This window comes from Myxine glutinosa, chromosome 2 (assembly GCF_964187855.1).
Source record: "Myxine glutinosa chromosome 2, kmMyxGlut1.1, whole genome shotgun sequence".
Lineage (NCBI taxonomy): Eukaryota > Metazoa > Chordata > Myxini > Myxiniformes > Myxinidae > Myxine > Myxine glutinosa.
The window spans coordinates 135,556,338-135,584,327 of NC_136262.1; the positions used below are offsets into that span (position 1 = coordinate 135,556,338).

The 27,990-nt window shown below is 39.9% G+C and overlaps 1 protein-coding gene across 9 annotated transcripts in view; it reads right to left on the reverse strand.

The window, feature by feature from the left end:
* The window catches only part of LRRK1 (leucine rich repeat kinase 1), a 281,256-nt gene that overhangs the window by 106,089 nt on the left and 147,177 nt on the right, over positions 1 to 27,990 (reverse strand). For all 9 annotated transcript variants that reach the window (XM_078771695.1, XM_078771694.1, XM_078771701.1 and 6 more), the window contains 5 exons: positions 25,824 to 25,986; positions 25,319 to 25,592; positions 25,033 to 25,210; positions 16,493 to 16,668; positions 16,078 to 16,220 (listed from right to left, as the gene is read on the reverse strand). In XM_078771695.1, the coding sequence (XP_078627821.1) occupies positions 16,078 to 16,220; positions 16,493 to 16,668; positions 25,033 to 25,210; positions 25,319 to 25,592; positions 25,824 to 25,986 (934 nt within the window). The remainder of the gene's footprint in view (positions 1 to 16,077; positions 16,221 to 16,492; positions 16,669 to 25,032; positions 25,211 to 25,318; positions 25,593 to 25,823; positions 25,987 to 27,990) is intronic.

Here is a 27,990-nt window from a genome sequence, read left to right on the forward strand (position 1 = left end):
AATCATTAACCATAAGTGAGATCATTATGAGAATCATTAACCAAAAGTGAGATCATTATGAGAATCATTAACCATAAGTGAGATCATTATGAGAATCATTAACCATAAGTGAGATCATTATGAAAATCATCAACCAAAAGTGAGATCATTATGAGAATCATTAACCAAAAGTGAGATTATTATGAGAATCATTAACCATAAGTGAGATTATTATGAGAATCATTAACCATAAGTGAGATTATTATGAGAATCATTAACCAAAAGTGAGATCAATATGAGAATCATTAACCATAAGTGAGATCATTATGGGAATCATTAACCATAAGTGAGATCATTATGAGAATCGTTAACCATAAGTGAGATCATTATGAGAATCATTAACCATAAGTGAGATTATTATGAGAATCATTAACCATAAGTGAGATCATTGTGAGAATCATTAACCATAAGTGAGATTATTATGAGAATCATTAACCATAAGTGAGATCATTATGAGAATCATTAACCACAAGTGAGATTATTGTGAGAATCATTAACCATAAGTGAGATCATTATGAGAATCATTAACCATAAGTGATATCATTATGAGAATCATTAACCATAAGTGATATCATTATGAGAATAATTAACCATAAGTGATATCATTATGAGAATCATTTACCATAAGTGAGATCATTATGAGAATCATTAACCATAAGTGAGATCATTATGAGAATCATTAACCATAAGTGAGATTATTATGAGAATCATTAACCAGAAGTGAGATCACTATGAGAATCATTAACCATAAGTGAGATTATTATGAGAATCATTAACCATAAGTGAGATCATTATGAGAATCATTAACCAGAAGTGAGATTATTATGAGAATCATTAACCATCAGTGAGATCATTATGAGAATCATTCACCATAAGTGAGATCATTATGAGAATCATTAACCAGAAGTGAGATCATTATGAGAATCATTAACCATAAGTGATATCATTATGAGAATCATGAACCATAAGTGAGATTATTATGAGAATCATTACCCATAAGTGAGATCATTATGAGAATCATTAACCAGAAGTGAGATTATTATGAGAATCATAAACCATAAGTGAGATTATTATGAGAATCATTAACCATAAGTGAGATCATTATGAGAATCATTAACCAGAAGTGAGATTATTGTGAGAATCATTAACCATAAGTGAGATTATTATGAGAATCATTCACCATAAGTGATATCATTATGAGAATCATTAACCATTCGTGATATCATTATGAGAATCATTAACCAGAAGTGATATCATTATGAGAATCATTAACCATAAGTGAGATCACTGTGAGAATCATTAACCATAAGTGAGATTATTATGAGAATCATTAACCATAAGTGAGATCATTATGAGAATCATTAACCATAAGTGAGATCATTATGGGAATCATTAACCATAAGTGAGATCATTATGAGAATCATTAACCATAAGTGAGATCATTATGGGAATCATTAACCATAAGTGAGATCATTATGAGAATCATTAACCACAAGTGAGATCACTGTGAGAATCATTAACCATAAGTGAGATTATTATGAGAATCATTAACCATAAGTGAGATCATTATGAGAATCATTAACCATAAGTGAGATCATAATGGGAATCATTAACCATAAGTGAGATCATTATGAGAATCATTAACCACAAGTGAGATCATTATGAGAATCATTAACCATAAGTGAGATCATTATGGGAATCATTAACCATAAGTGAGATCATTATGAGAATCATTAACCACAAGTGAGATCATTATGAGAATCATTAACCATTAGTGAGATCATCATGAGCATCATTAACCAAAAGTAAGATCATCATGAGATTCATTAACCAAAAGTGAGATCAATATGAGAATCATTAACCAAAAGTGAGATCATTATGAGAATCATTAACCAAAAGTGAGATCATTATGAGAATCATTAACCAAAAGTGAGATCATTATGAGAATCATTAACCAAAAGTGAGATCATTATGAGAATCATTAACCATAAGTGAGATCATTATGGGAATCATTAACCATAAGTGAGATCATTATGAAAATCATTAACCACAAGTGAGATCATTATGAGAATCATTAACCATTAGTGAGATCATCATGAGAATCATGAACCAAAAGTGAGATCAATATGAGAATCATTAACCATAAGTGAGATCATTATGAGAATCATTAACCATAAGTGAGATCATTATGAGAATCATTAACCATAAGTGAGATCATTATGAGAATCATTAACCATAAGTGAGATTATTATGAGAATCATTAACCATAAGTGAGATCATTGTGAGAATCATTAACCATAAGTGAGATTATTATGAGAATCATTAACCATAAGTGAGATCATTATGAGAATCATTAACCATAAGTGAGATCATTATGAAAATCATTAACCATAAGTGAGATCATTGTGAGAATCATTAATCATAAGTGAGATCATTATGAGAATCATTAACCATAAGTGAGATCATTATGAGAATCATTAACCATAAGTGAGATCATTATGAGAATCATTAACCATAAGTGAGATCATTATGAGAATCATTAACCATAAGTGAGATCATTATGAGAATCATTAACCATAAGTGAGATCATTATGAGAATCATTAACCATAAGTGAGATCATTATGAGAATCATTAACCATAAGTGAGATTATTATGAGAATCATTAACCAAAAGTGAGATTATTATGAGAATCATTAACCAAAAGTGAGATCATTATGAGAATCATTAACCAAAAGTGAGATCATTATGAGAATCATTAACCATAAGTGAGATCAATATGAGAATCATTAACCAAAAGTGAGATCATTATGAGAATCATTAACCATAAGTGAGATCATTATGAGAATCATTAACCAAAAGTGATATCATTATGAGAATCATTAACCATAAGTGATATCATTATGAGAATCATTAACCATAAGTGATATCATTATGAGAATCATTAACCATAAGTGATATCATTATGAGAATCATTAACCATAAGTGAGATCATTGTGAGAATCATTAATCATAAGTGAGATTATTAGGAGAATCATTAACCATAAGTGATATCATTATGAGAATCATTAACCATAAGTGATATCATTATGAGAATCATTAACCATAAGTGATATCATTATGAGAATCATTAACCATAAGTGAGATCATCATGAGAATCATTAACCATAAGTGAGATCATTATGAGAATCATTAACCAGAAGTGAGATTATGAGAATCATTAACCATAAGTGATATCATTATGAGAATCATTAACCATAAGTGAGATCATTATGAGAATCATTAACCATAAGTGAGATTATTATGAGAATCATTAACCAGAAGTGAGATCATTATGAGAATCATTAACCATAAGTGAGATTATTATGAGAATCATTAACCATAAGTGAGATCATTATGAGAATCATTAACCAGAAGTGAGATTATTATGAGAATCATTAACCATCAGTGAGATCATTATGAGAATCATTCACCATAAGTGAGATCATTATGAGAATCATTAACCAGAAGTGAGATCATTATGAGAATCATTAACCATAAGTGATATCATTATGAGAATCATTAACCATAAGTGAGATTATTATGAGAATCATTAACCATAAGTGAGATCATTATGAGAATCATTAACCAGAAGTGAGATTATTATGAGAATCATTAACCATAAGTGAGATTATTATGAGAATCATTAACCATAAGTGAGATCATTATGAGAATCATTAACCAGAAGTGAGATTATTGTGAGAATCATTAACCATAAGTGAGATTATTATGAGAATCATTCACCATAAGTGATATCATTATGAGAATCATTAACCATTCGTGATATCATTATGAGAATCATTAACCAGAAGTGATATCATTATGAGAATCATTAACCATAAGTGAGATCATTGTGAGAATCATTAACCATAAGTGAGATTATTATGAGAATCATTAACCATAAGTGAGATCATTATGAGAATCATTAACCATAAGTGAGATCATTATGGGAATCATTAACCATTAGTGAGATCATTATGAGAATCATTAACCACAAGTGAGATCATTATGAGAATCATTAACCATTAGTGAGATCATCATGAGAATCATTAACCAAAAGTAAGATCATCATGAGATTCATTAACCAAAAGTGAGATCAATATGAGAATCATTAACCAAAAGTGAGATCATTATCAGAATCATTAACCAAAAGTGAGATCATTATGAGAATCATTAACCAAAAGTGAGATCATTATGAGAATCATGAACCAAAAGTGAGATCATTATGAGAATCATTAACCATAAGTGAGATCATTATGGGAATCATTAACCATAAGTGAGATCATTATGAGAATCATTAACCACAAGTGAGATCATTATGAGAATCATTAACCATTAGTGAGATCATCATGAGTTTCATTAACCAAAAGTAAGATCATCATGAGATTCATTAACCAAAAGTGAGATCAATATGAGAATCATTAACCAAAAGTGAGATCATTATGAGAATCATTAACCAAAAGTGAGATCATTCTGAGAATCATTAACCAAAAGTGAGATCACTGTGAGGATCATTAACCAAAAGTGAGATCATTATGAGAATCATTAACCATAAGTGAGATCATTATGAGAATCATTAACCATAAGTGAGATCATTATGAGAATCATTAACCATAAGTGAGATTATTATGAGAATCATTAACCATAAGTGAGATCATTATGAGAATCATTAACATTAAGTGAGATCATTATGAGAATCATTAACCATAAGTGAGATCATTATGAGAATCATTAACCATAAGTGAGATCATTATGAGAATCATTAACCATAAGTGAGATCATTATGAGAATCATTAACCATAAGTGAGATTATTATGAGAATCATTAACCATAAGTGAGATCATCATGAGAATCATTAACCAAAAGTGAGATCATTATGAGAATCATTAACCAAAAGTGAGATCATTATGAGAATCATTAACCATAAGTGAGATCATCATGAGAATCATTAACCAAAAGTGAGATTATTATGAGAATCATTAACCACAAGTGAGATCATTGTGAGGATCATTAACCATAAGTGAGATTATTATGAGAATCATTAACCATAAGTGAGATCATTATGAGAATCATTAACCATAAGTGAGATCATCATGAGAATCATTAACCAAAAGTGAGATCATTATGAGAATCATTAACCAAAAGTGAGATCATTATGAGAATCATTAACCATAAGTGAGATAATCATGAGAATCATTAACCAAAAGTGAGATCATTATGAGAATCATTAACCAAAAGTGAGATCATTCTGAGAATCATTAACCAAAAGTGAGATCACTGTGAGGATCATTAACCAAAAGTGAGATCATTATGAGAATCATTAACCATAAGTGAGATCATTATGAGAATCATTAACCATAAGTGAGATCATTATGAGAATCATTAACCATAAGTGAGATTATTATGAGAATCATTAACCATAAGTGAGATCATTATGAGAATCATTAACATTAAGTGAGATCATTATGAGAATCATTAACCATAAGTGAGATCATTATGAGAATCATTAACCATAAGTGAGATCATTATGAGAATCATTAACCATAAGTGAGATCATTATGAGAATCATTAACCATAAGTGAGATTATTATGAGAATCATTAACCATAAGTGAGATCATCATGAGAATCATTAACCAAAAGTGAGATCATTATGAGAATCATTAACCAAAAGTGAGATCATTATGAGAATCATTAACCATAAGTGAGATCATCATGAGAATCATTAACCAAAAGTGAGATTATTATGAGAATCATTAACCACAAGTGAGATCATTGTGAGGATCATTAACCATAAGTGAGATTATTATGAGAATCATTAACCATAAGTGAGATCATTATGAGAATCATTAACCATAAGTGAGATCATCATGAGAATCATTAACCAAAAGTGAGATCATTATGAGAATCATTAACCAAAAGTGAGATCATTATGAGAATCATTAACCATAAGTGAGATAATCATGAGAATCATTAACCAAAAGTGAGATCATTATGAGAATCATTAACCACAAGTGAGATCATTGTGAGGATCATTAACCATTTAAATGAGATTATTATGAGAATCATTAACCATAAGTGAGATAATCATGAGAATCATTAACCAAAAGTGAGATTATTATGAGAATCATTAACCACAAGTGAGATCATTGTGAGGATCATTAACCATTAAATGAGATTATTATGAGAATCATTAACCATAAGTGAGATCATTATGAGAATCATTAACCATAAGTGAGATCATTATGAGAATCATTAACCATAAGTGAGATTATTATGAGAATCATTAACCATAAGTGAGATCATTGTGAGGATCATCAACCATAAGTGAGATTATTATGAGAATCATTAACCATAAGTGAGATCATTATGAGAATCATTAACCATAAGTGAGATCATTATGAGAATCATTAACCATAAGTGAGATTATTATGAGAATCATTAACCATAAGTGAGATCATTATGAGAATCATTAACCATAAGTGAGATCATCATGAGATTCATTAACCAAAAGTGAGATCATTATGAGAATCATTAACCACAAGTGAGATCAATATGAGAATCATTAACCACAAGTGAGATCATTATGAGAATCATTAACCAAAAGTGAGATCAATATGAGAATCATTAACCACAAGTGAGATCATTATGAGAATCATTAACCAAAAGTGAGATCATTATGAGAATCATTAACCAAAAGTGAGATCATTATGAGAATCATTAACCATAAGTGAGATCATCATGAGAATCATTAACCAAAAGTGAGATCATTATGAGAATCATTAACCAAAAGTGAGATCATTATGAGAATCATTAACCATAAGTGAGATAAATCATGAGAATCATTAACCAAAAGTGAGATCATTATGAGAATCATTAACCATAAGTGAGATAATCATGAGAATCATTAACCAAAAGTGAGATTATTATGAGAATCATTAACCACAAGTGAGATCATTGTGAGGATCATTAACCATTTAAATGAGATTATTATGAGAATCATTAACCATAAGTGAGATCATTATGAGAATCATTAACCATAAGTGAGATCATTATGAGAATCATTAACCATAAGTGAGATTATTATGAGAATCATTAACCATAAGTGAGATCATTGTGAGGATCATCAACCATAAGTGAGATTATTATGAGAATCATTAACCATAAGTGAGATCATTATGAGAATCATTAACCATAAGTGAGATCATTATGAGAATCATTAACCATAAGTGAGATTATTATGAGAATCATTAACCATAAGTGAGATCATTATGAGAATCATTAACCATAAGTGAGATCATCATGAGAATCATTAACCAAAAGTGAGATCATTATGAGAATCATTAACCAAAAGTGAGATCAATATGAGAATCATTAACCACAAGTGAGATCATTATGAGAATCATTAACCAAAAGTGAGATCAATATGAGAATCATTAACCACAAGTGAGATCATTATGAGAATCATTAACCAAAAGTGAGATCATTATGAGAATCATTAACCAAAAGTGAGATCATTATGAGAATCATTAACCAAAAGTGAGATGTGCTTTAAAAGTTTTTCTGCCTTCTTAAGTGTGTATTTATTATGTCTTGGGGCCAAAAAAAATTCGGTAGGAACGCATCTTCAATTTATTTATTTGAACTGAATGAGAAAATATGGTTCGATATGCAGAATTTCGCTTTATGTACAACTTTTCAACAATATATATTCCATAAATTGAGGGATGGGTGTATTGTTGATAACTTTTAAAGCTAAAAATAAACTTTCTCCGGTCTACATTTCTCATTTATTCACATCTTATATAGCAGAAGGAAGGTTGCCCTCTAACAGTGGGAATTTCCTAGTAATCCCTCGCACAAGGATGAAAACTTTTGGTGATCGAGTATTCTGTAGATATGCTTTTAAATCTTGGAATTTTTTGCCAGTAAAAATTTGCACAACCATTTCAATTACTGTTTTCAAATTTTCCTACAATCCCGTATTTTTACAGTAGCTTTTAGTTGATTTTATTGTTCAGCTTTATGTATGGTTTTATAATTGTTTTGTGAAAATTTACTACCAGACTTTCTTACACATTAAAGCACTTTGAGTTTTTATTTCAAAAAGAAAAGTGTTATATAAGAAACACATTTAATTGATTGTTTGAAGTTTATTTAATTTTGGTCGGAATTTGGAATTTGTTCATTGTGCCGGCAATAACTCGCCCACCCTTTGCGAAAGACCCAGAGGGATCTTCGACGTTCACCAATGTCCCCAGTACAAGAAAATGCGTCCTCTAGAGTCTAGATTAACATCCTTCCGATGGATATCGCACACACATTGATGCCTCACCCTGCATGGGGAACACCAGGATGGCATCTTATAGTCGGGTTGGGATTAGCCCTAACCTAGGCCAAACTGGACAGCTCAGAGGCGATTGTACATTTATCTTGGTCATCCTGCCAGGCTGTAAATATCTCATCAGAGGGATTTAAAAATATTTTAAATATTATACTCCAGGGCAAAACAAATATTCTTAAGCCAAACTAATCTTCCATGTCGTACAAATGTTGAAATACATTCATTGAGGTCCTGATATGTTTTACCATCGTTAATTCTGCAGATGTTCAAACTAATAAAATATGGATATGAACCATGTTATCTTCACTTTTTTATAACATACCATCAGGTCACAAGATGCTCGACTTGAACGAGATGAGCTTCACATGACCATTGTCTCGAACAACACTTATAAACCAGAATTTAGAAATAATTTTGATGAAAATAATTTCCTTTCAACAGGGGATCATAGAGAATATTGTACCTATATAAAAAATGGAACACTAGTGTATTATTAGATTAATTATACAGAAATTAATTGGAACAACGTGCAACATAACCTGACAAGACCGATAGTCAAACGGTATAGCCGGGCTTGTTTGATACTTTAGTTGAAACAGCGAAAAAAAAACACCGAATGGCAAATGATGAACCAATAAATTCCACATCCCTGTGCCACTGTTAGTCGAACGTCAGGCATTGACACCAGGTTCGTGAATGACTTGCACAAAAATCGTACCCACTGAATGTTGCTAAATCCAATCAATGGTGAAACTACAAATGGGGAATCCACGAATGTCACGGATGGAAACCCTTACGTCATTTCTTCATTCTGCTTTAAACTCAATGTCTCTATATTTTTATTCCAAACAGCATCATTCATCATTCCAATCACAAATTAATACTACTAGCAACGGTACCCGCCCTATGGGCGGGGCTTCAATTGGGAAGCCCAAATGAAAAGGCAAAATATCAGAAATTGAAGGCTTTTTTTTATTTTAAACGGTTCATATAAACATCCGTTGAATCATATCACACGCAAATCATCAAAATCTAAACAGTACATGGCGTCCATTTTGAAAAAAGATTGAATTCTGCAAAAACGGAAGCGGCCGCTACACGTCTTTCTCAGTCGCACGTTTATGTGTGAAGAGTGCGCGCCGAATCTGTAACACGGAAGCGGCCGCTCCACCTGTTTCTCAGTCGCTATGCACACGCTGCCACATTACTTCGGATTACAACGTTACTTCATTGGTGTGCATGCGCAAGATTGGAGGTCACGTCTCTTCAAAGCTGTCCATGCGCCCACGCTTTCGAAGTTAAGTAATTTTTCACAATTGTGTTTTTGTCGAAACTGTATCTTTCTTTCGGTGTGTGTAACTATTGGTGTGTCTTTAATAGGATTCTCGGTGTTGGTTTTTCATACCTGTGTACAGAATCGTCGGTTAGTTCGTGTCGCGTATTCTGAGGCCTAGTGTAGTAGGCTACCGTGTCCGACCTTGGCTTGAGGCTTTGTTTTTGTCTCAGCGGTTCTTCGATTGCGCTGCAATTACTTTCGGTCTCTGTTTTTCACGGTCTTTTCACCCCATACTTCCTTGTTTTAAAATCTCAACTCAAAAAAAAACAAACCAAAAAACGTTTCCTTCTCTGTTCTTATCCGTTTGTTCGTTCTTATTTGTTCGTTCGTTCTTCGACAACGTTGTTCGTGATCACGTGATCACGTTGTTAAAAAATGGTTCAACTGTCCCCTGAAGAACTGTATTCTGTCGTATACTATAACACCTTTTTCTTTTTCTTCTATAAAAGGATGCTTTCGACTTGCTCACCAAATCTATTCATTCCAAAAAAAAATTCCATCTCTTACAGTTACGGTGCCTCCTTCATACATTCCCTAAACTCTCCAGCACTCCACCCATCCTTTCGCGTCCTCAAACATATTTTTGATGCGAAGGTCTCAAGAAACTCATTTTGCAATAAATGTTCGTTTCCCATTAATCGTACACTTTTCAAAATCCAATCTCACCCCTCCCCTCCAAATCTTCCCCATCACCCCTTCCCTCCAAAACATCCCCATCACCCCTTCCCTCCAAAACTTCCCCAACACCCCTCCCCTTCAAAACTTCCCCATCACCCCTCTCCTCCAAATCTACCCCCTTGCCCCTCCCCTCCAAATCTTCCCCATCACCCATCCCTTTCAAATCTTCCCCCTTGCCCCTCCACTCCAAATCGTCCCCATCACCCCTTCCCTCCAAAACTTCCCCATCACCCCTCCCCTCCAAAACTTCCCCATCACCCCTCCCCTCCAAAACTTCCCCATCACCCCTCCCCTCTAAATCTACCCCCTTGCCCCTCCCCTCCAAATCATCCCCATCACCCATCTCTTTCAAATCTTCCCCCTTGCCCCTCCCCTCCAAATCTTCCCCATCACCCATCCCTTTCAAATCTCCCCCCTTGCCCCTTCCCTCCTAAACTCCCCCGACACTCCTCCCCTCCGAGACTCTACCTCACTCCTCCCCTCCTAGACTCCCCTCTCACCCCTCCTCCTCAAAGCGTCCTCCCCGCTTCTTCCCCCTTCCAACTTTCACCTTCATCTCCCTCAACCTTCTGCCTCACTCTTCCCCCTCCTCAAATAACACCTCACTGCGCCTCACCCAATCACCATCAAACCTTTTGTCCGACCCATTCTTCCCTTTCTCCAAGCTATTCGGAAATCTCTGACACACCTTCAACAGCTCTCCCTACCTCATCCTCCTCTTCCACATCTGACCCTACCGCTCCCCCCCCCCCCCCCTGTTCTGTACCCGATGCTCCCCCTTCCTCTTCTTTAACAGTATGGATCTCAAACATCCGGGCCTTCACTCAACCTTGACTGATCTCTCCATACAGGTTGCTTCTGACAAACCAGACGTGATCTGCTTAACAGAAACTTTCCTCCTTCATGATGTCTCTGATTCCTTGGTATCTCTCCCAGGTTACTCACTCCTCCGGTATGATAGACCTGAGCCTCGTCCTGGAGGTGGGGTTGCTATCTTTATTTAAAAAAAACTCTCTTCCTCACTCGCCCTGCACTGCCCTCTCTCCACCTCACCCCCAGGAATACCTTTGGCTACGGCTTCCCCTTCGCTCCCACCTTTTGTTCATATGTGTGTTGTACCGTCCATCAAACAGTGATGACTCCATCTACATCTCACTGTCTGATAATATGGACCAACTTCTATCTACCCATCCCAACTCTCTCTTCCTCATATGTGGTGATTTCAATTGTCACCATGCCAGTTGGCTGGGTGTGGGTACCTCTCTCACCAACCATGGCTCTTCAGCAAAGGACTTCTGTGACTCACTGGGACTGACACAATCTGTCAATTTCCCGACCCAGATCTCAGTCAACGGAGCATCTTCTCTTCTGGACTTGATTATGACGAACTTCCCTGAAAATGTCTGCTGCTCTTCTTCTGCTCCAATCGGCTCATCTGATCATGTGCTTGTTAAAGTGGACATCTCTCTGACCATTCTCAGAGAGCCTCCTCAGCGTCAACGAGTCTGGCATTTCACTCAGGCCAACTGGCACGGTCTTCAAGCAGCCATCAATCATCTGGACTGGTCTCCCATCTCTACCGCCTCTGACATCAACTCATCCTGGGAATTCTTCCAAAGCAAATTGCTCTCTCTCTCATGCACAGATTTATCCCATCTCGTCTTCAGTTGCCATACCCTTCCTCCCGTCCATGGTACACAGAATCTTGTGGTGAGGCTATTGCCCAGAAACAACTTGCTTTCGTCTCCTGGAAAGCAAATCCAACGGAAGGAAATCTCATTTCCTTTCACAAAGCCCGAAACAAGTGTGTGTCCACCCTCAGGAGAGCCAGGAAACAATATCTCTCCGTTCTCAGGACCGAACTCTCTTATCTGTCTCCCTCTTCCAAATCCTGGTGGCATCTGGTCAAATCTGTTTCTGGTGTTTGTTCCCCCCTCCATCCCCTCCCTCACCTCAAACGGCCACACGGCTGACTCCGCACATGAAAAAGCTGAATGCCTCAACTCTTTGTTTGCCTCTAAATCTTGTGTCCCAAACCCATCCCTCTCTGTACCCACCGCACTCAGTCGTACCCAGCTGCTCCTGGACTCTATGTCCTTTCCTCCTGACAAGGTGGAAAAGTTTCTGTCAACCCTCGACTCTGATTCTGCAACTGGACCTGACGGCATCAGCCCATGGGTCCTAAAATCCTGTTCTTCCGCTCTTTCACTCCCTCTCTCTGTTCTCTTCACCCTCTCTTTTGCTCAAGGTCATCTGCCATCTGCTTGGAAATCTGCGAACATCACCGCTTTGCACAAAAAAGGTGCAAAAACAGATCCCAGGAACTACAGACCAATCAGCCTTCTCCCAATTATCAGCAAAGTCATGGAATCCATCATTGCTTCAGATATGAATTCTTTCCTCTTCTCCAATGGCTTGATCTCTGATCATCAATTTGGTTTCAGACCTGGTCACTCTACTCTGGGCATGCTGCTTCTGCTTTCTCAACAATGGATGGAGGTCCTCAATGCCAAACAGGAAATTAGAGCTGTCTCCCTTGACATATCACGTGCCTTCGATACGGTCTGGCAGCCCGCTCTGCTCACCAAACATTCCTCTTTTGGTATCCATGGAAATCTCCACGCATGGCTGGCGGACTTCCTCTCTAGTTGTAGTCAACGTGTGGCCCTGAATGGGTTTCTCTCATCTCCTCTTCCTGTTCAGGCTGGAGTTCCCCAAGGCAGTGTTCTGGGCCCTGTGCTTTTTCTAGTCTTCATCAATGATCTCTCTGACTCCCTTGAAAATCCTCTCTATCTCTTTGCTGATGACTCTACTCTCTGTCGCTCCATTCTTCATCCCTCAGATCGGCAGTCTGCAGCCTCCTCACTCTCTGCAGACCTGGACAAAATCACAGACTGGGCAAACAAGTGGAACATGTCTTTCAATCCTGACAAATCTCACACTCTTACGATGTCCCTCCGAAAAGACCGACTGGACAACCCTCCCATCCACTTTCTGAATAATCCTCTCCAAGAAGTTCTCTCACTCAAGCTTTTGGGTCTCACTATCTGCCATGATCTTTCCTGGGAAAACCACATTTCAAATCTGGCCTCCAAAGCCAGTCGCCGACTGGGCATCCTCCATCGTGCGAAGTCCTTCCTTGGCACACATGAGCTCCTCAGCACATACGAGGCTTTCATCCGCAGCTCAATGGAATACTGCTCTCCCCTCTGGGCTGGTGCTCCTGCCTCACACCTAGCTCGTCTTCACGCTGTTGAAACCAAAGCATTCAGAATCATTGGAATCTCCCGCGATGAAGCTAACTCCAAGGGCCTCTCACTCACTCACCGCAGGCAGGTTGGTGGTCTTTCCGTCTTCTACCGACTCCTCTCTGGCCTTGCCCCCCCCCCCCCCCCCAGCTCTCTCTGGGCTCTGTCCCACAAATATTCCTACAGGTCGCACAAGATCTGCCTGCAACCCTCTTATGGTTAAACTGCCAAAATCAAGACTTTCTGCTCACCTTCACTCCTTCATTCCTCTTTTCTCCCGCCTCTGGAACAAACTCCCTCACTCTCTTCAATCCCACTCCACCCTCCAGGTCTTTAAAACAGCTGTTCACCACCATATCTTATCTTCCCCCATGCAAAACCTTGATCTTTTCTACCCCCGCTAATTTCACCCCAACTCCACTTTTTTGAAATACCAACTTCTGTCCTGGAAGTCCTTGGTGTCCTTGTGTTTTATACTTCTCCCCCTCCCCCTTCCCACGCCTCCTCCCCCCAAGCCCTCTCCCTCCCACACATCTCCCTGCTCTCAAATGTTGTGTTTGTGTGCTTCCCCTTCTCTCCCCATCTTGTCTTCCGCTCCCTCGTTTTATATATATTGTTTGTCTGGTTGATTTGTTTGTGAAGTAAATGTTAGCTCTTTCACGAGCCTCGATTCAGTATACAAAAAAAAAGAAAAGAAAAAAAAGCCGTACGTTTATATAGGAAGAGTTTGTCAGGAGTCGATCTACTCTCTCCTGATATGTAGAATAAACAGTATTTGTAGAATTTCAACAAAAGCCACATTACTGTTCATATCGGTAAATATTAAACTGGAAAATTGGAAAACTTGGAAAAATTGGAAAACCAATATAGCCTACTTTAACTCCCAGGGGTCCCAGCAATACCCACCCAAAATGTCGTTGCGATCGGTTGAGCCGTTTTTGCGGTACCTTCAGAAGGACAGACGGACATTTGGTGAATTATAGTAAGATGGTATTAATATATCAAAATTTAATGTTAAATCATGATTGCATCGAGATATTATCAAACCAGTGAACCGTCATCTGTTCACTTCCGTATTCAGGAGCAAGATCCATGTCGATTGCATTTCAAAATCATAATTGTATTTCGGAATTTCTGAAACCTACTACCTACCCTACGACACCTGCTGGGACCCCAAAACGTTCCACAGAAAGTTATTATATTTCCTTTTAGTAAAATATGAAAGTCTAATGGTTACTAAACGCTGTCCCCCTGTCATGTGACCAAATCCTCAGCTCTCATTGGTGGACCTTTGTGAGGGATATGCATGCATACATACATACATCAGAAGGACGGACAAGCGCCGATCCAGATGGCATTACTCTGCGGGGTACGCTGTAAAAAATTTAAATTCACCCTGAAAATGCTAAACAACTTAAATCCCAATATCCACTTAAAATAAGATAAAATAAGATATCTATCTATAATTCCAGTAATCTCTGTCTGTACGTTTGTACGTTTGTACGTTTGTACGTTTGTACGTTTGTCTGTGACCGCTGTTTCTCGACAACCACGGGTCCGATATACTTTTAACTTGCCAGGTATATTGCTGGGGACCCGAGGATGTGCCTTTTCAAGGTTTCATATTAATCGGACAATTACTTACCGAGCTATGTCCAAAAAACGATTCAACCAATCAGAGAGCAGCGAACGATCGCGTGTGCCGAACGTGGCGGGCACACTCTGCCTCGGATGGCACATTTGAGAGCGTATTCATTTATTTCACGTTTGCAAACTATGTTGGCGTTAAACTATGTTTTACAACTAATAAAAACGAATTTGCGATTCATTCGCTTTCCTGCGCGTTTGTGTACGCGATGGCGATTTCTTTACCAAACTCCGGAAGCCGTTCGCTTTGGACCGAACCATTGCATGTAAATAGAGGGGGGGGATTGTCACCACTCGCAAGCCGTTCGCTTTGGACCAAACCATTTCATGTAAATAGAGGGGGGGGATATAATTTTAGATATAGATATAGTACGGGCAATGCCCTAGTATTGTAAAATTCACCAAGGACTCTTTGGTTCCAGAGTTGTTAACATCTCGTTAAACAAAGTTATTGATGGACCATGGGGGTTTAAAACATTAGCAGCCGAACATACATTTTCAATTTTCATTTTCAACATGATCACCATTTTAGGGAATGAATTGTTTTCATTTTTATGGACAAAAAAGAATGTTTTTAGTACATTCTTTTTAGTACATTAGAAATTTAGTACATTATTTTTCCTTCATTTTCAGGCTGTGGACTATTGGAGCTGTTTTTATCCTACTTAGAGAGGCATGTGGAGGGGGGAAGTTTGTTACTTAAGACAAATGCCTTAAAGTGTGTTTTGATTCAGCCACGAAGCATCTCACCTGGAAACCATTGTTCTATTAGACTGGTCACATGGTCCATGACAAAGGCAACAGCTGAAAGGTCCTGACTTTGGGACTGCACCATGATAGCAATTCCAGCATGGTTAGTGGTCTGCATGGTTCTTCTGCCCAGTGCCTCGACGCTACGCATGAAGGGACCAGGTAGAAATGGTGGAGGCAAAGGTACTGAAACAGGATGTTCAAGAAATTCTAATACACTATTGCATTACATTTACTACCAGAACAAGGTTACTGCCACAAACAGACATATCGTTTATTCACAACTACCACAAGGCAGTCGATTCCATGGATTATACAGAAGAACAAGAAAGGATAGCAATTGGTGGTAAGTTATGGTATTCTACTTTCAAAGAGCTTTAGTGAAGTCGAGCAGTCAAATGACGTCATGGATCACCTTAAGAAACCGTGAGTGTAACAAGCACAGAGGCCTTCCTGCCAGTAGGCCTTGCGTGCCTGACGCACACAGAAGGTGCTCCCATGTCGGTATAATGACCGAGTGCCTGCCCCGTCTTGCTGGTCTCTGTCCAAACTTGAATTGAGCTGTAACTTGCTCCAGACACTATTGAAGCCCTAAACAGTGGGATAACAAAAATGATAAATTGTCACCTTATCAATATCGAGAATGAATGGCGCCAAACATCATTAATAAAATTTCATTTACAAACATAACCAGAAGAACACTCGGTAGACAGCATACATCTCCACATTGAACAGGCTACGATTTGTATTCCACTGATAGGCCGGATCTGGATCCGACATGAACCAAAATCGAATCGTCTTGTTCTCGTCACCGAACCAACTCGTCCACAAAGGTTTGTCATAATTCGTCCACAACTTTTTAAGATATCCGACTACATATCGTTTTTGGCCCCATCACTCAATGGTGAAAAATCACTTGCAATAAAAAAAAACTATCGGATCCTAATCCGGATCTTCACCAAAGTCTCATCATTTTGTCCTTGTCCCGGTGTGTACCCCGGTTTAGAATAGGTACACCATATCCCTGTGCATCGTAAGAGGCGACCAAGGGTTGGCGTCAGGAAGGGCATCCGGCCATAAAAACATTGCCTCAAACAGGGAACCATGATTGTCATGGGGCCCGCAAGGCTAACCCCCGCTCTAGCGGGGAAAATGGCCTTAAAACGATCATTCATTCATTCATTTTACACACCCAACCAGTTCACTAAGTTTCATCCAAATCCGTCCATAAAGTTTTGAGCTATCGTGATGTATATCGGATTTGGCCCTATGTATCTCTCATTGCTCAAGAATCACTTTTAAAAAATCCTTCTTCCTATCTCCCCCTTCCCTCATTCCCCCCTCCCCCGCCCCTATCCTTACCGTCCCCTTCCCCTCTTTCTTCCCCTCTCCCTTCCCCTTCCTTCCCCATTTCCTCTCCCTTCCCCTCCCCTTTCGCCTCCCCTCATCCCCCCTTCTTCTCATCTCTTCCTCCCCTCCTTCACCCCTCTCCTGCCCCTATCCTCACCCTCCTCTTCCTTCTCCTTATCCCCTCCTTCCCCTCTCTCCCTCCCCGTCCCCTTCCCCTTCATCCTCCCATCACCCCCCCTTCTTCCCATCTCTCACTCCTCTCCTTCCTCCCTCCCCTGCCCCTATCCTCACCCTCCCCTTCCTTCTCCTTACCCTCCCCCTTCTCCTCTTACCCCCCCCCTTCCCCTCTCTCCCTCTGCTTCCCCTCTCTCCCTAGCCCTCCCCTTCATCCTCCCCCCCCCCCCTCCCCACAAACAATTGGTCCATCAGCAAAACGGCGGGTAGGCTCCACTTGTATAAAATAAAGTTTCCAGAATAAAGTTGAATGTTCACATCCTAATCTATCTATAATTCCAGTAATCTCTGTACGTTTGTACGTCTGTACGTTTGTTTGTCTGTGACCGCTGTTTCTCGACAACCACGGGTCCGATATACTTTTAACTTGCCAGGTATATTGCTGGGGACCCGAGGATGTGCCTTTTCAAGGTTTCATATTAATCGGACAATTACTTACCGAGCTATGTCCAAAAAACGATTCAACCAATCAGAGAGCAGCGAACTATCGCGTGTGCCGAACGTGGCGGGCACACTCTGCCTCGGATGGCACATTTGAGAGCGTATTCATTTATTTCACGTTTGCAAACTATGTTGGCGTTAAACTATGTTTTACAACTAATAAAAACGAATTTGCGATTCATTCGCTTTCCTGCGCGTTTGTGCACGCGATGGCGATTTCTTTACCAAACTCCGGAAGCCGTTCGCTTTGGACCAAACCATTGCATGTAAATAGAGGGGGGGGATTGTCACCACTCGCAAGCCGTTCGCTTTGGACTAAACCATTTCATGTAAATAGAGGGGGGGGATATAATTTTTGATATAGATATAGTACGGGCATGCCCTAGTCTATCTATAATTCCAGTAATCTCTGTCTGTACGTTTGTCTGTGACCGCTGTTTCTCGACAACCACGGGTCCGATATACTTTTAACTTGCCAGGTATATTGCTGGGGACCCGAGGATGTGCCTTTTCAAGGTTTCATATTAATCGGACAATTACTTACCGAGCTATGTTCAAAAAACGATTCAACCAATCAGAGAGCAGCGAACGATCGCGTGTGCCGAACGTGGCGGGCACACTCTGCCTCGGATGGCACATTTGACAGCGTATTCATTTATTTCACGTTTGCAAACTATGTTGGCGTTAAACTATGTTTTACAACTAATAAAAACGAATTTGCGATTCATTCGCTTTCCTGCGCGTTTGTGCACGCGATGGCGATTTCTTTACCAAACTCCGGAAGCCGTTCGCTTTGGACCAAACCATTGCATGTAAATAGAGGGGGGGGATTGTCACCACTCGCAAGCCGTTCGCTTTGGACCAAACCATTTCATGTAAATAGAGGGGGGGGATATAATTTTAGATATAGATATAGTACGGGCATGCCCTAGTGAAAAATAATTGTCACATGATGACATGGGCGTTAAGAAACAAAAATAAAAGTTCCAGGCATGTGGGATTTGAACATGTTGAGACATGTGGGATTTGAACATGTTGAAGCATTTGGGATTTGAACATGTTGTAAAATGTGGGATTTGAACATGTTGAGACATGTGGGATTTGAACATGTTGTGGAATGTGGGATTTGAACATGTTGAGACATGTGGGATTTGAACATGTTGTGGAATGTGGGATATGAACATGTTGAGACATGTGGGATTTGAACATGTTGTGGAATGTGGGATTTGAACATGTTGAGACGTGTGAGATTTGAACATATTGTGGAATGTGGGATTTGAACATGTTGAGACATGTGGGATTTGATCATGTTGTGGAATGTGGGATTTGAACATGTTGAGACATGTGGGATTTAATCATGTTGTGGAATGTGGGATTTGATCATGTTGAGGTATGTGGGATTTGATCACGTTGAGACATGTGGGATTTAATCATGTTGTGGAATGTGGGATTTGATCATGTTGAGGTATGTGGGATTTGATCACGTTGAGACATGTGAGATTTGATCATGTTGACGTATGTGGGATTTGAATATGTTGAGACATGTGGGATTTGAACATGTTGTGGAATGTGGGATTTGAATATGTTGACATGTGGGATTTGAACATGTTGTGGAATGTGGGATTTGAACATGTTGAAGCATTTGGGATTTGAACATGTTGTGGAATGTGGGATTTGAACATGTTGAGACATGTGGGATTTGAACATGTTGTGGAATGTGGGATTTGAACATGTTGAGACATGTGGGACTTGATCATGTTGTGGAATTTGGGATTTGAATATGTTGAGACATGTGGGATTTGAACATTTTGTGGAATGTGGGATTTGAACATGTTGAGACATGTGGGATTTGATCATGTTGTGGAATGTGGGATTTGAACATGTTGAGACATGTGGGATTTAATCATGTTGTGGAATGTGGGATTTGAACATGTTGAGACATGTGGGATTTGAACATGTTGAGACATGTGAGATTTGATAATGTTGAGACATGTGAGATTTGATCATGTTGAGGTGTGTGGGATTTGAACATGTTGAGACATGTGAGATTTGATCATGTTGAGACATGTGAGATTTGATCATGTTGAGGTATGTGGGATTTGAACATGTTGAGACATGTGCGATTTCATCATGTTGAGGCATGTGAGATTTGATCATGTTGAGGTATGTGGGATTTGAATATGTTGAGACATGTGGGATTTGAACATGTTGAGACATGTGGGATTTGATCATGTTGAGACGTGTGGGATTTGATCATGTTGTGGAATGTGGGATTTGAACATGTTCAAGCATGTGGGATTTTAACATGTTCAGGCATGTGGGATTTTCATATCCATATTGATTACAGAGCAGGTTAACGCTTGGGTCTCATGACAAAGGTGTGCAGTGGTGACTCCATACAACCACAGAAAAACAGTTCAAAACCAACAACGAATTGTTACCTGTTTATTATTGCTATCTGTAAAAATAGCGATGCTGGAATCCCATGTTAAAAATCTCATACTGTCACGTGAAAAAGTAAGTTCACCCCATGTAAAGTTTTGACTTTTTCAACATATTTCAACGTTCAGCTATTTGATCTTCATTTCAACAATATTGATAGATAAAGGTGATATAATATAACAAATATCATGAAACATTTACATTTTGTAGTCCATTATATAATTTAAATAAACATAAATGCTAATTTTGCATGTGGAAAAAGTAAGTACACCCCTACATTTATCACTACTTCAAATACCTAAAATTAGAATCAGGTGCACAAGCTCAGGTGCAAATGATTAGAACATCGTTAGAGAGGATCTTGGAGGAACCTGTCTTATTTAAACCTCAGACATTTCGTTTGGTTTGCTCTTTGTTGTTGAAGTGTGCGGCGTCACCATGCCTAGATCAAAAGAGCTCTCTGATGCATTCAGAAAGAAGGTTATAGGTGCCTACGAGTCTGGGAAGGGATTTAAAAAGATCTCCAAACAATTTAAAATCAATCATTCGACTGTCTGGAAGATCATCTGCAAGTGGAGAAGATTCCAAACAACTGCCAACGTGTTCAGGCCAGGCCGCCCCAGCAAGTTCAGCCCGAGAGCAGACCGCAAGATGCTGAAAGAAGTCTCTAAGAACCCCAGAATGTCATCACAGGACCTACAGGTAGCTCTTGCCACTGTTGATGTCAAAGTGCATGGGTCTACCATTAGAAAGAGGCTGCACAAATTTGATCTACATGGGAGGTGTGCCAGGAGGAAACCTTTGCTGTCCAGAAAGAACATCAGGGCAAGACTATAGTTTGCCAATGAACACCAAGGCAAAGCCCAGCACTTCTGGAACAATGTGCTCTGGACAGATGAGTCAAAGGTAGAGCTATTTGGCCACAGTACCAGAAGACATGTTTGGCGAAAACCAAAGACAGCATTTGACCACAAGAACGTGATACCAACTGTAAAGCATGGTGGTGGAAATATTATGGTTTGGGGCAGCTTTTCTGCATCAGGGCCTGGGCAGCTCACCATCATAGAATCCACTATGAATTCTTCATTGTACCAGAGGGTGCTTGAGGATAATGTGAGGCCATCTGTCGGAAAGTTGAAGCTCAACCGAAGGTGGACCTTGCAACATGCCAATGACCCTAAACATACCAGTAAATCCACCAAGGAATGGCTAAAAAGAAAGAAATGGAGGGTTCTGGAATGGCCAAGTCAAAGCCTTGATCTAAATCCCATCGAGATGTTGTGGGGGGATTTGAAACTAGCTGTGCATGCAAGAAACCCCTCAAACATCGCACAGCTGAAAGAATTCTGCATGGAGGAGTGGGCAAAAATTTCCCCCCAGTCGATGTCAGAGACTGGTAGACAGTTATAAGAAACGCCTACTTGAGGTTGTTTCTACCAAAGGGGGCAATACCACCTATTAGAGCCAAGGGTGTACTTACTTTTTCCACATGCGAAATTTGCATTTATGTTTATTTAAATTATACAATGGACTACAAAATGTAAATGTTTCATGATATTTGTTATATTATATCACCTTTATCTGTCAATATTGTTGAAATGAAGATCAAATAGCTGTATGTTGAAATATGTTGAAAAAGTCAAAACTTTACATGGGGTGTACTTACTTTTTCACGTGACTGTATACACTATACAGTAAGACCCCGCAATGCGCGACCCCGCTTTGTGCAGATTTTCTTAAGTGCGAATTAAAGTATGGTATTCCATTTTTAATTACCTAATTTTTATGCCTCCCCTCCCGAAGGTGGCCGGAGGCATTATGTTTTCGGATTGTCCGTCCGTCTGTTCAGGCTAAACCTCGTTGTTCTCAGCAACCACATGTCCAATTGAGACGAAACTTTCAGGGTAGGAGTGACACCCATGCAGAATGTTTTTATGATAATTGTAACGTCATCGGGCATGTGTTATGGCAGCAATCTTGGATTAAATGCAAATAATTAAAATATTATTTCTCGGAAACCGCTGAAGGGAAAAATGTTAAACTTCGTTTTTCACACCTTCATTCCGCACGCCTTCATTTACAATGAGATAAGTAAGCGAAATTTTACAAATATCATCTAACAGCACTGTTGCATATGGTTTGAAAATGATGATGTTGTAGGTCACATGGTTTGGCAGCCATCTTGGACATAAAAACGAACCTTATCCGATCAACACGAAACTTCACAAACGTGATCCCCTACCCATACATATGCAGAGTGTACATTTTTAAGGTCATATGGCATGTGGTATGGCAGCCATATTAGCTTGAAAGCCGATATTTTAAAAAAATTCCTTCTCTGAAACTGCTTCACCGATCAATGTGAAATCTGCCATGTCTGATCAAAATGTGATACTTGAAAACAGCTGAAGGGATTTAAATCAAACTTGTTTATTTTTAGGACGGTGAACGATTTTAGGACCAGTAGATACCCATTGTGGGACTATGCGGAGGCATATCGGGGACACAGTCGCATTGCTCTAGTTACCCTCGCCAGAGGACTGTTTGTCTGTTTGTTTGTCTGTTTGTTTATTTGTCCGCACAGAATAAATATGATTTTCTCTGCAACCGTTGGTCCGATTGACAGTAAAATTTCAACATAGATGCGCCTCCTCCTGTAGAATTTTTTTGAATGATAATTATGACGTCATAGGTCACGGGTATGGGCGCCATTTGGAAAAACCGAAAATCTTTGCACCTCTATATCTCTGAAATCTCTTCATGTTAAATTTAAAACATTCTGCATAGAAAAAATTGAGACACGGCTCATTGTAAAGAACTATCCATGGGGAATAACATATGTTAATGATGATGTCATATGTGCCTCCATTATGATGTCATAATTGGACTAGTACAAAACTTAATCCGATCAAGATGAAATTTCTTGAGCATAATCTCGAGATAAATTGGCGGAGAAAAAATAATAATAATGATGACGTCATCGGTCACGTGGGTCATCGATCACGTCACCGGTCATCGGTCACGTGGTTTGGCCGCCATATTTGTTTTAACACAAAAGCCTTTAAAAAACACTAAAAACACGTCCTGGTGAGGGTCTGAGTAACAGAGACCCTTTAGAGTTTGAGAGTTGGCCACGTCCATTGGGGAGCGCAACTGATGTAGGCTGAGGGGGCGTGGTGTCTGAGGCTGAGAAGGACAGAGGCGGCCATGACATAATGGGAAGCCTGATGAGGCTGTGTGAGGTGCCATCCTAGGGTAAATATACTTGTAATATTTGTTAAAACATGATAGAGTATAAAGTTAGCATGGTGTCGTGTTTTATTATGGAAATGTTTGACGATATGTTTGTATTTAATGGAAAGATGGTTTTGGATTTAGCGGTTGAGTGCATGTTCTGGAATGTTCCAGGGGAGAATTCCAGAGGAGATCTTAGTGTGGGTTTGGGAAGAATCTTTGTTTTTTGGGAAGATTAGAGATCTTTTGTTGGTTTTGGAAGAAATACAACACGGGTTTGTAAGTAAATCGAAGTTTCCCCCAATAATAAGTGTTTTAAACTCATTGTTGGAAGTTAATGGTGAGCAAGATTATAAAAGGTTGGGATTACATTCCATGATTGTAGGTGAACTGAAACGAGTCCAAATATGGTTTCGTAAAGAAATGTTTTTATTTCTTTAAATGGTGCCAGCTTTAATGTACCAAAGAGCGCTGCCTGAGGATCGTCTTGACCCGAGGAATATGTCTCCTTCCCTTCCTCTAGGGCCAATACCGGTTTTGCTTTGCCTTTTCCACAGTTTGGTGTTGACTTACTCTGTTTTGTGAAGTTCTGATTAAAGTTCCAAAGTTTTCTTTTGTGACTCCACAGTAAAAAATTATTCCAGATGAAGCAACCCCTAATTAAATTGTGTCCGAGTCTACCGGGCAACATTAATTTAAATTCATCAAGCAACTGAAAAGTCACAAGTTTAATTGCACCGCGTTGACCATAAAAGCTACCGTTAGTGTTGACATAGCTGTCAGCCAATCACAGCATGTCTCCTCTCAGCCAATCAGCGTACGCATTGTTGTCTTCCTGCTTTGTGCACCGCCATTGGTAATTTTGTGGAAAGCCTTGGGAATTACGATGTGCCGGAAGTGCCAAGAAAAAGTATCGGTCTAAATTCCATGTTTGGCCAGCAGATTCATGAAAGACTTGGGCTAAAAACTTCCACTGGCCAACCCCACAAGAACATGGGAATAACTGCGGCCATTAAAGAAGTGGCGGTAGAAAATGATGTTCCCTAATATTCTTGTATTGCATGTGATGATCATGTACAAGCTCCTCCATGAACCTGAGACATTGCGGAGGAGGAGGGTGGGGAGGAGGATGGGTGAACAATAGGTGAAACAAACATAGGTGAAACCGTGCAGCAATGGCCAATTGAAATATCGTTTTAAGTAAGTGCACAAGTGGAGACATATAAGCATATATGAATAGTTCGTACTACATACTGTGCGTTCCATTGATGATAGGCTGATCAGAAGCCGGGCAATAAGACGCTGCCAGAAGCCCATGGGAACAAAAGACATCTGCACATGTCGCAGTAGGGTATGCGCACGTGTCAGGGAAGTTGGTTCCGGGCTCAATGTTGAGCTAGGTTTTTCTGGCAGTAGGTGAGGAAGCAGGTATCTGAGTAGAGAATTTGATAAAGGAAAATATAAAGCACATACACCAGTCTACTTCCAAGAACAGGAGAACTCAACGACAAAAGAAAATCTCAGATTTCTTCTCGCTCACCTGCCATCCTGCAGTGGCAAGGCAATTTCGAATCGCGCTAAAAGCTGGAGCCAAGGCTGGCGTCCATCTTCGGGTAACTGGCTCTTTTGGAGAAAGGCCCAAAGTTGGCGCTCAGAGAGGCAGCTTTCCTGGGCCTTGGCGTGTACTGTTGGGCTGAACACACACTGCAGACAGGACCAGAGCCAGGCTGCGTCCAAAAAGAAAAGGCTTCGAAGGCCTCGGCTGGCATCCGGGAAGTGAAGTATGCATCCCACCTCAACTAAGAATGTCACAGCTTCAAGGGTTTAGGATTAGGATGAGAAAAGCTGGGATTGAGAAAGTGATAAAGCTAATATGTGAAAAAAGCTGATGATTGCTGAGAAAAAGATGATGAGGAAGGAAGCTGTTCATGTAAGATGTTGATTGTGCTTTAGAAAAAAAAAATTGTACTTATGAGATAACAAAATGCAAAATGATTATTCACAATGAGATGAGCAAGATGGACATTAATGCATTGTTGACACACCCTGTTGCATTTCATCTTCTGAGTTTACCAATCCTCCTTCCATATGTTGTGCGGCCATGGCCTTGAATTCGGTTTCGCTGAGGTACTGCACAAGGTGAGACTGTCTGCGTCGCTCCTTCTCTGCTTGGACTGCTTTGTGCAGCAACAGGAAGCTTTGTGGAACCTTAAACAGCAGCACGAATAACATACAAGTCTGGTGTACCGGAGGCACAAGTCAAGGAGGTAATGCAGTAAAACACTTTTTAAAAACCACAAAAAGTTATTCAATCTTAAGCAAAAAAGTTAATTTTAAGATTGTAAACCGATATAAACTGAAGACTAGAACGGCACTTGGCAGAGTGCACACCTCCGCCAGGCTGGAGGTTTTTTTTTTTTTTTTGTATACTGAATCGAGGCTCGTGAAAGAGCTAACATTTACTTCACAAACAAATCAACCAGACAAACAAAACACACAAAAAGAGGGAGCGGAAAACAAGATGGGGAGAGAAGGGGAAGCACACAAACACAGCATTTGAGAGCAGGGAGATGTGTGGGAGGGAGAGGGCTTGGGGGGAGGAGGCGTGGGAAGGGGGGGGAGGGGTGGAGGGAGAAGTATAAAACACAAGGACACCAAGGACTTCCAGGACAGAAGTTGGTATTTCAAAAAAGTGGAATTGGGGTGATATTAGCGGGGGTAGAAAAGATCAAGGTTTTGGATGGGGGAAGATAAGAGATGGTGGTGAACAGCAGTTTTAAAGACCTGGAGGGTGGAGTGGGATTGAAGAGAGTGAGGGAGTTTGTTCCAGAGGCGGGAGAAGAGAGGAATGAAGGAGTGAAGGTGAGCAGAGAGTCTTGATTTTGGCAGTTTGACCATAAGAGGGTTGCAGGCAGATCTTGTGCGACCTGTAGGAATATTTGCGGGACAGAGCCCAGAGAGAGCTGGGGGGGCAAGGCCAGAGAGGAGTCGGTAGAAGATGGAAAGACCACCAACCTGCCTGTGGTGAGTGAGTGAGAGGCCCTTGGAGTTAGCTTCATCGCGGGAGATTCCAATGATTCTGAATGCTTTGGTTTCAACAGCGTGAAGACGAGCTAGGTGTGAGGCAGGAGCACCAGCTCAGAGGGGAGAGCAGTATTCCATTGAGCTGCGGATGAAAGCCTTGTATGTGGTGAGGAGCTCAGGTGTGCCAAGGAAGGACTTTGCACGACGGAGGATGCCCAGTCGGCGACTGGCTTTGGAGGCCAGATTTGAAATGTGGTTTTCCCAGGAAAGATCATGGCAGATAGTGAGACCCAAAAGCTTGAGTGACAGAACTTCTTGGAGAGGATTATTCAGAAAGTGGATGGGAGGGTTGTCCAGTCGGTCTTTTCGGAGAGACATCGTAAGAGTGTGAGATTTGTCAGGATTGAAAGTCATGTTCCACTTGTTTGCCCAGTCTGTGATTTTGTCCAGGTCTGCAGAGAGTGAGGAGGCAGCAGACTGCCGATCTGAGGGATGAAGAATGGAGCGACAGAGAGTAGAGTCATCAGCAAAGAGATACAGAGGATTTTCAAGAGAGTCAGAGAGATCATTGATGAAGACCAGAAAAAGCACAGGGCCCAGAACACTGCCTTGTGGAACTCCAGCCTGAACAGGAAGAGAAGATGAGAGAAACCCATTCAGGGCCACACGTTGACTACGACTAGAGAGGAAGTCCGCCAGCCATGCGTGGAGATTTCCATTGATACCAAAAGAGGAGAGTTTGGTGAGCAGAGCGGGATGCCAGACCGTATCGAAGGCACGTGATATGTCAAGGGAGACTGCTCTAATTTCCTGTTTGGCATTGAGGACCTCCATCCATTGTTGAGAAAGCAGAAGCAGCATGTCCAGAGTAGAGTGTCCAGGTCTGAAACCAAATTGATGATCAGAGATCAAGCCATTGGAGAAGAGGAAAGATTTCATATCTGAAGCAATGATGGATTCCATGACTTTGCTGATAATTGGGAGAAGGCTGATTGGTCTGTAGTTGCTGGGATCTGTTTTTGCACCTTTTTTGTGCAAAGCGGTGATGTTGGCAGATTTCCAAGCAGATGGAAGATGACCTTGAGCAAAAGAGAGGGTGAAGAGAACAGAGAGAGGGAGTGAAAGAGCGGAAGATCAGGATTTTAGGACCCGTGGGCTGATGCCGTCAGGTCCAGTTGCAGAATCTGA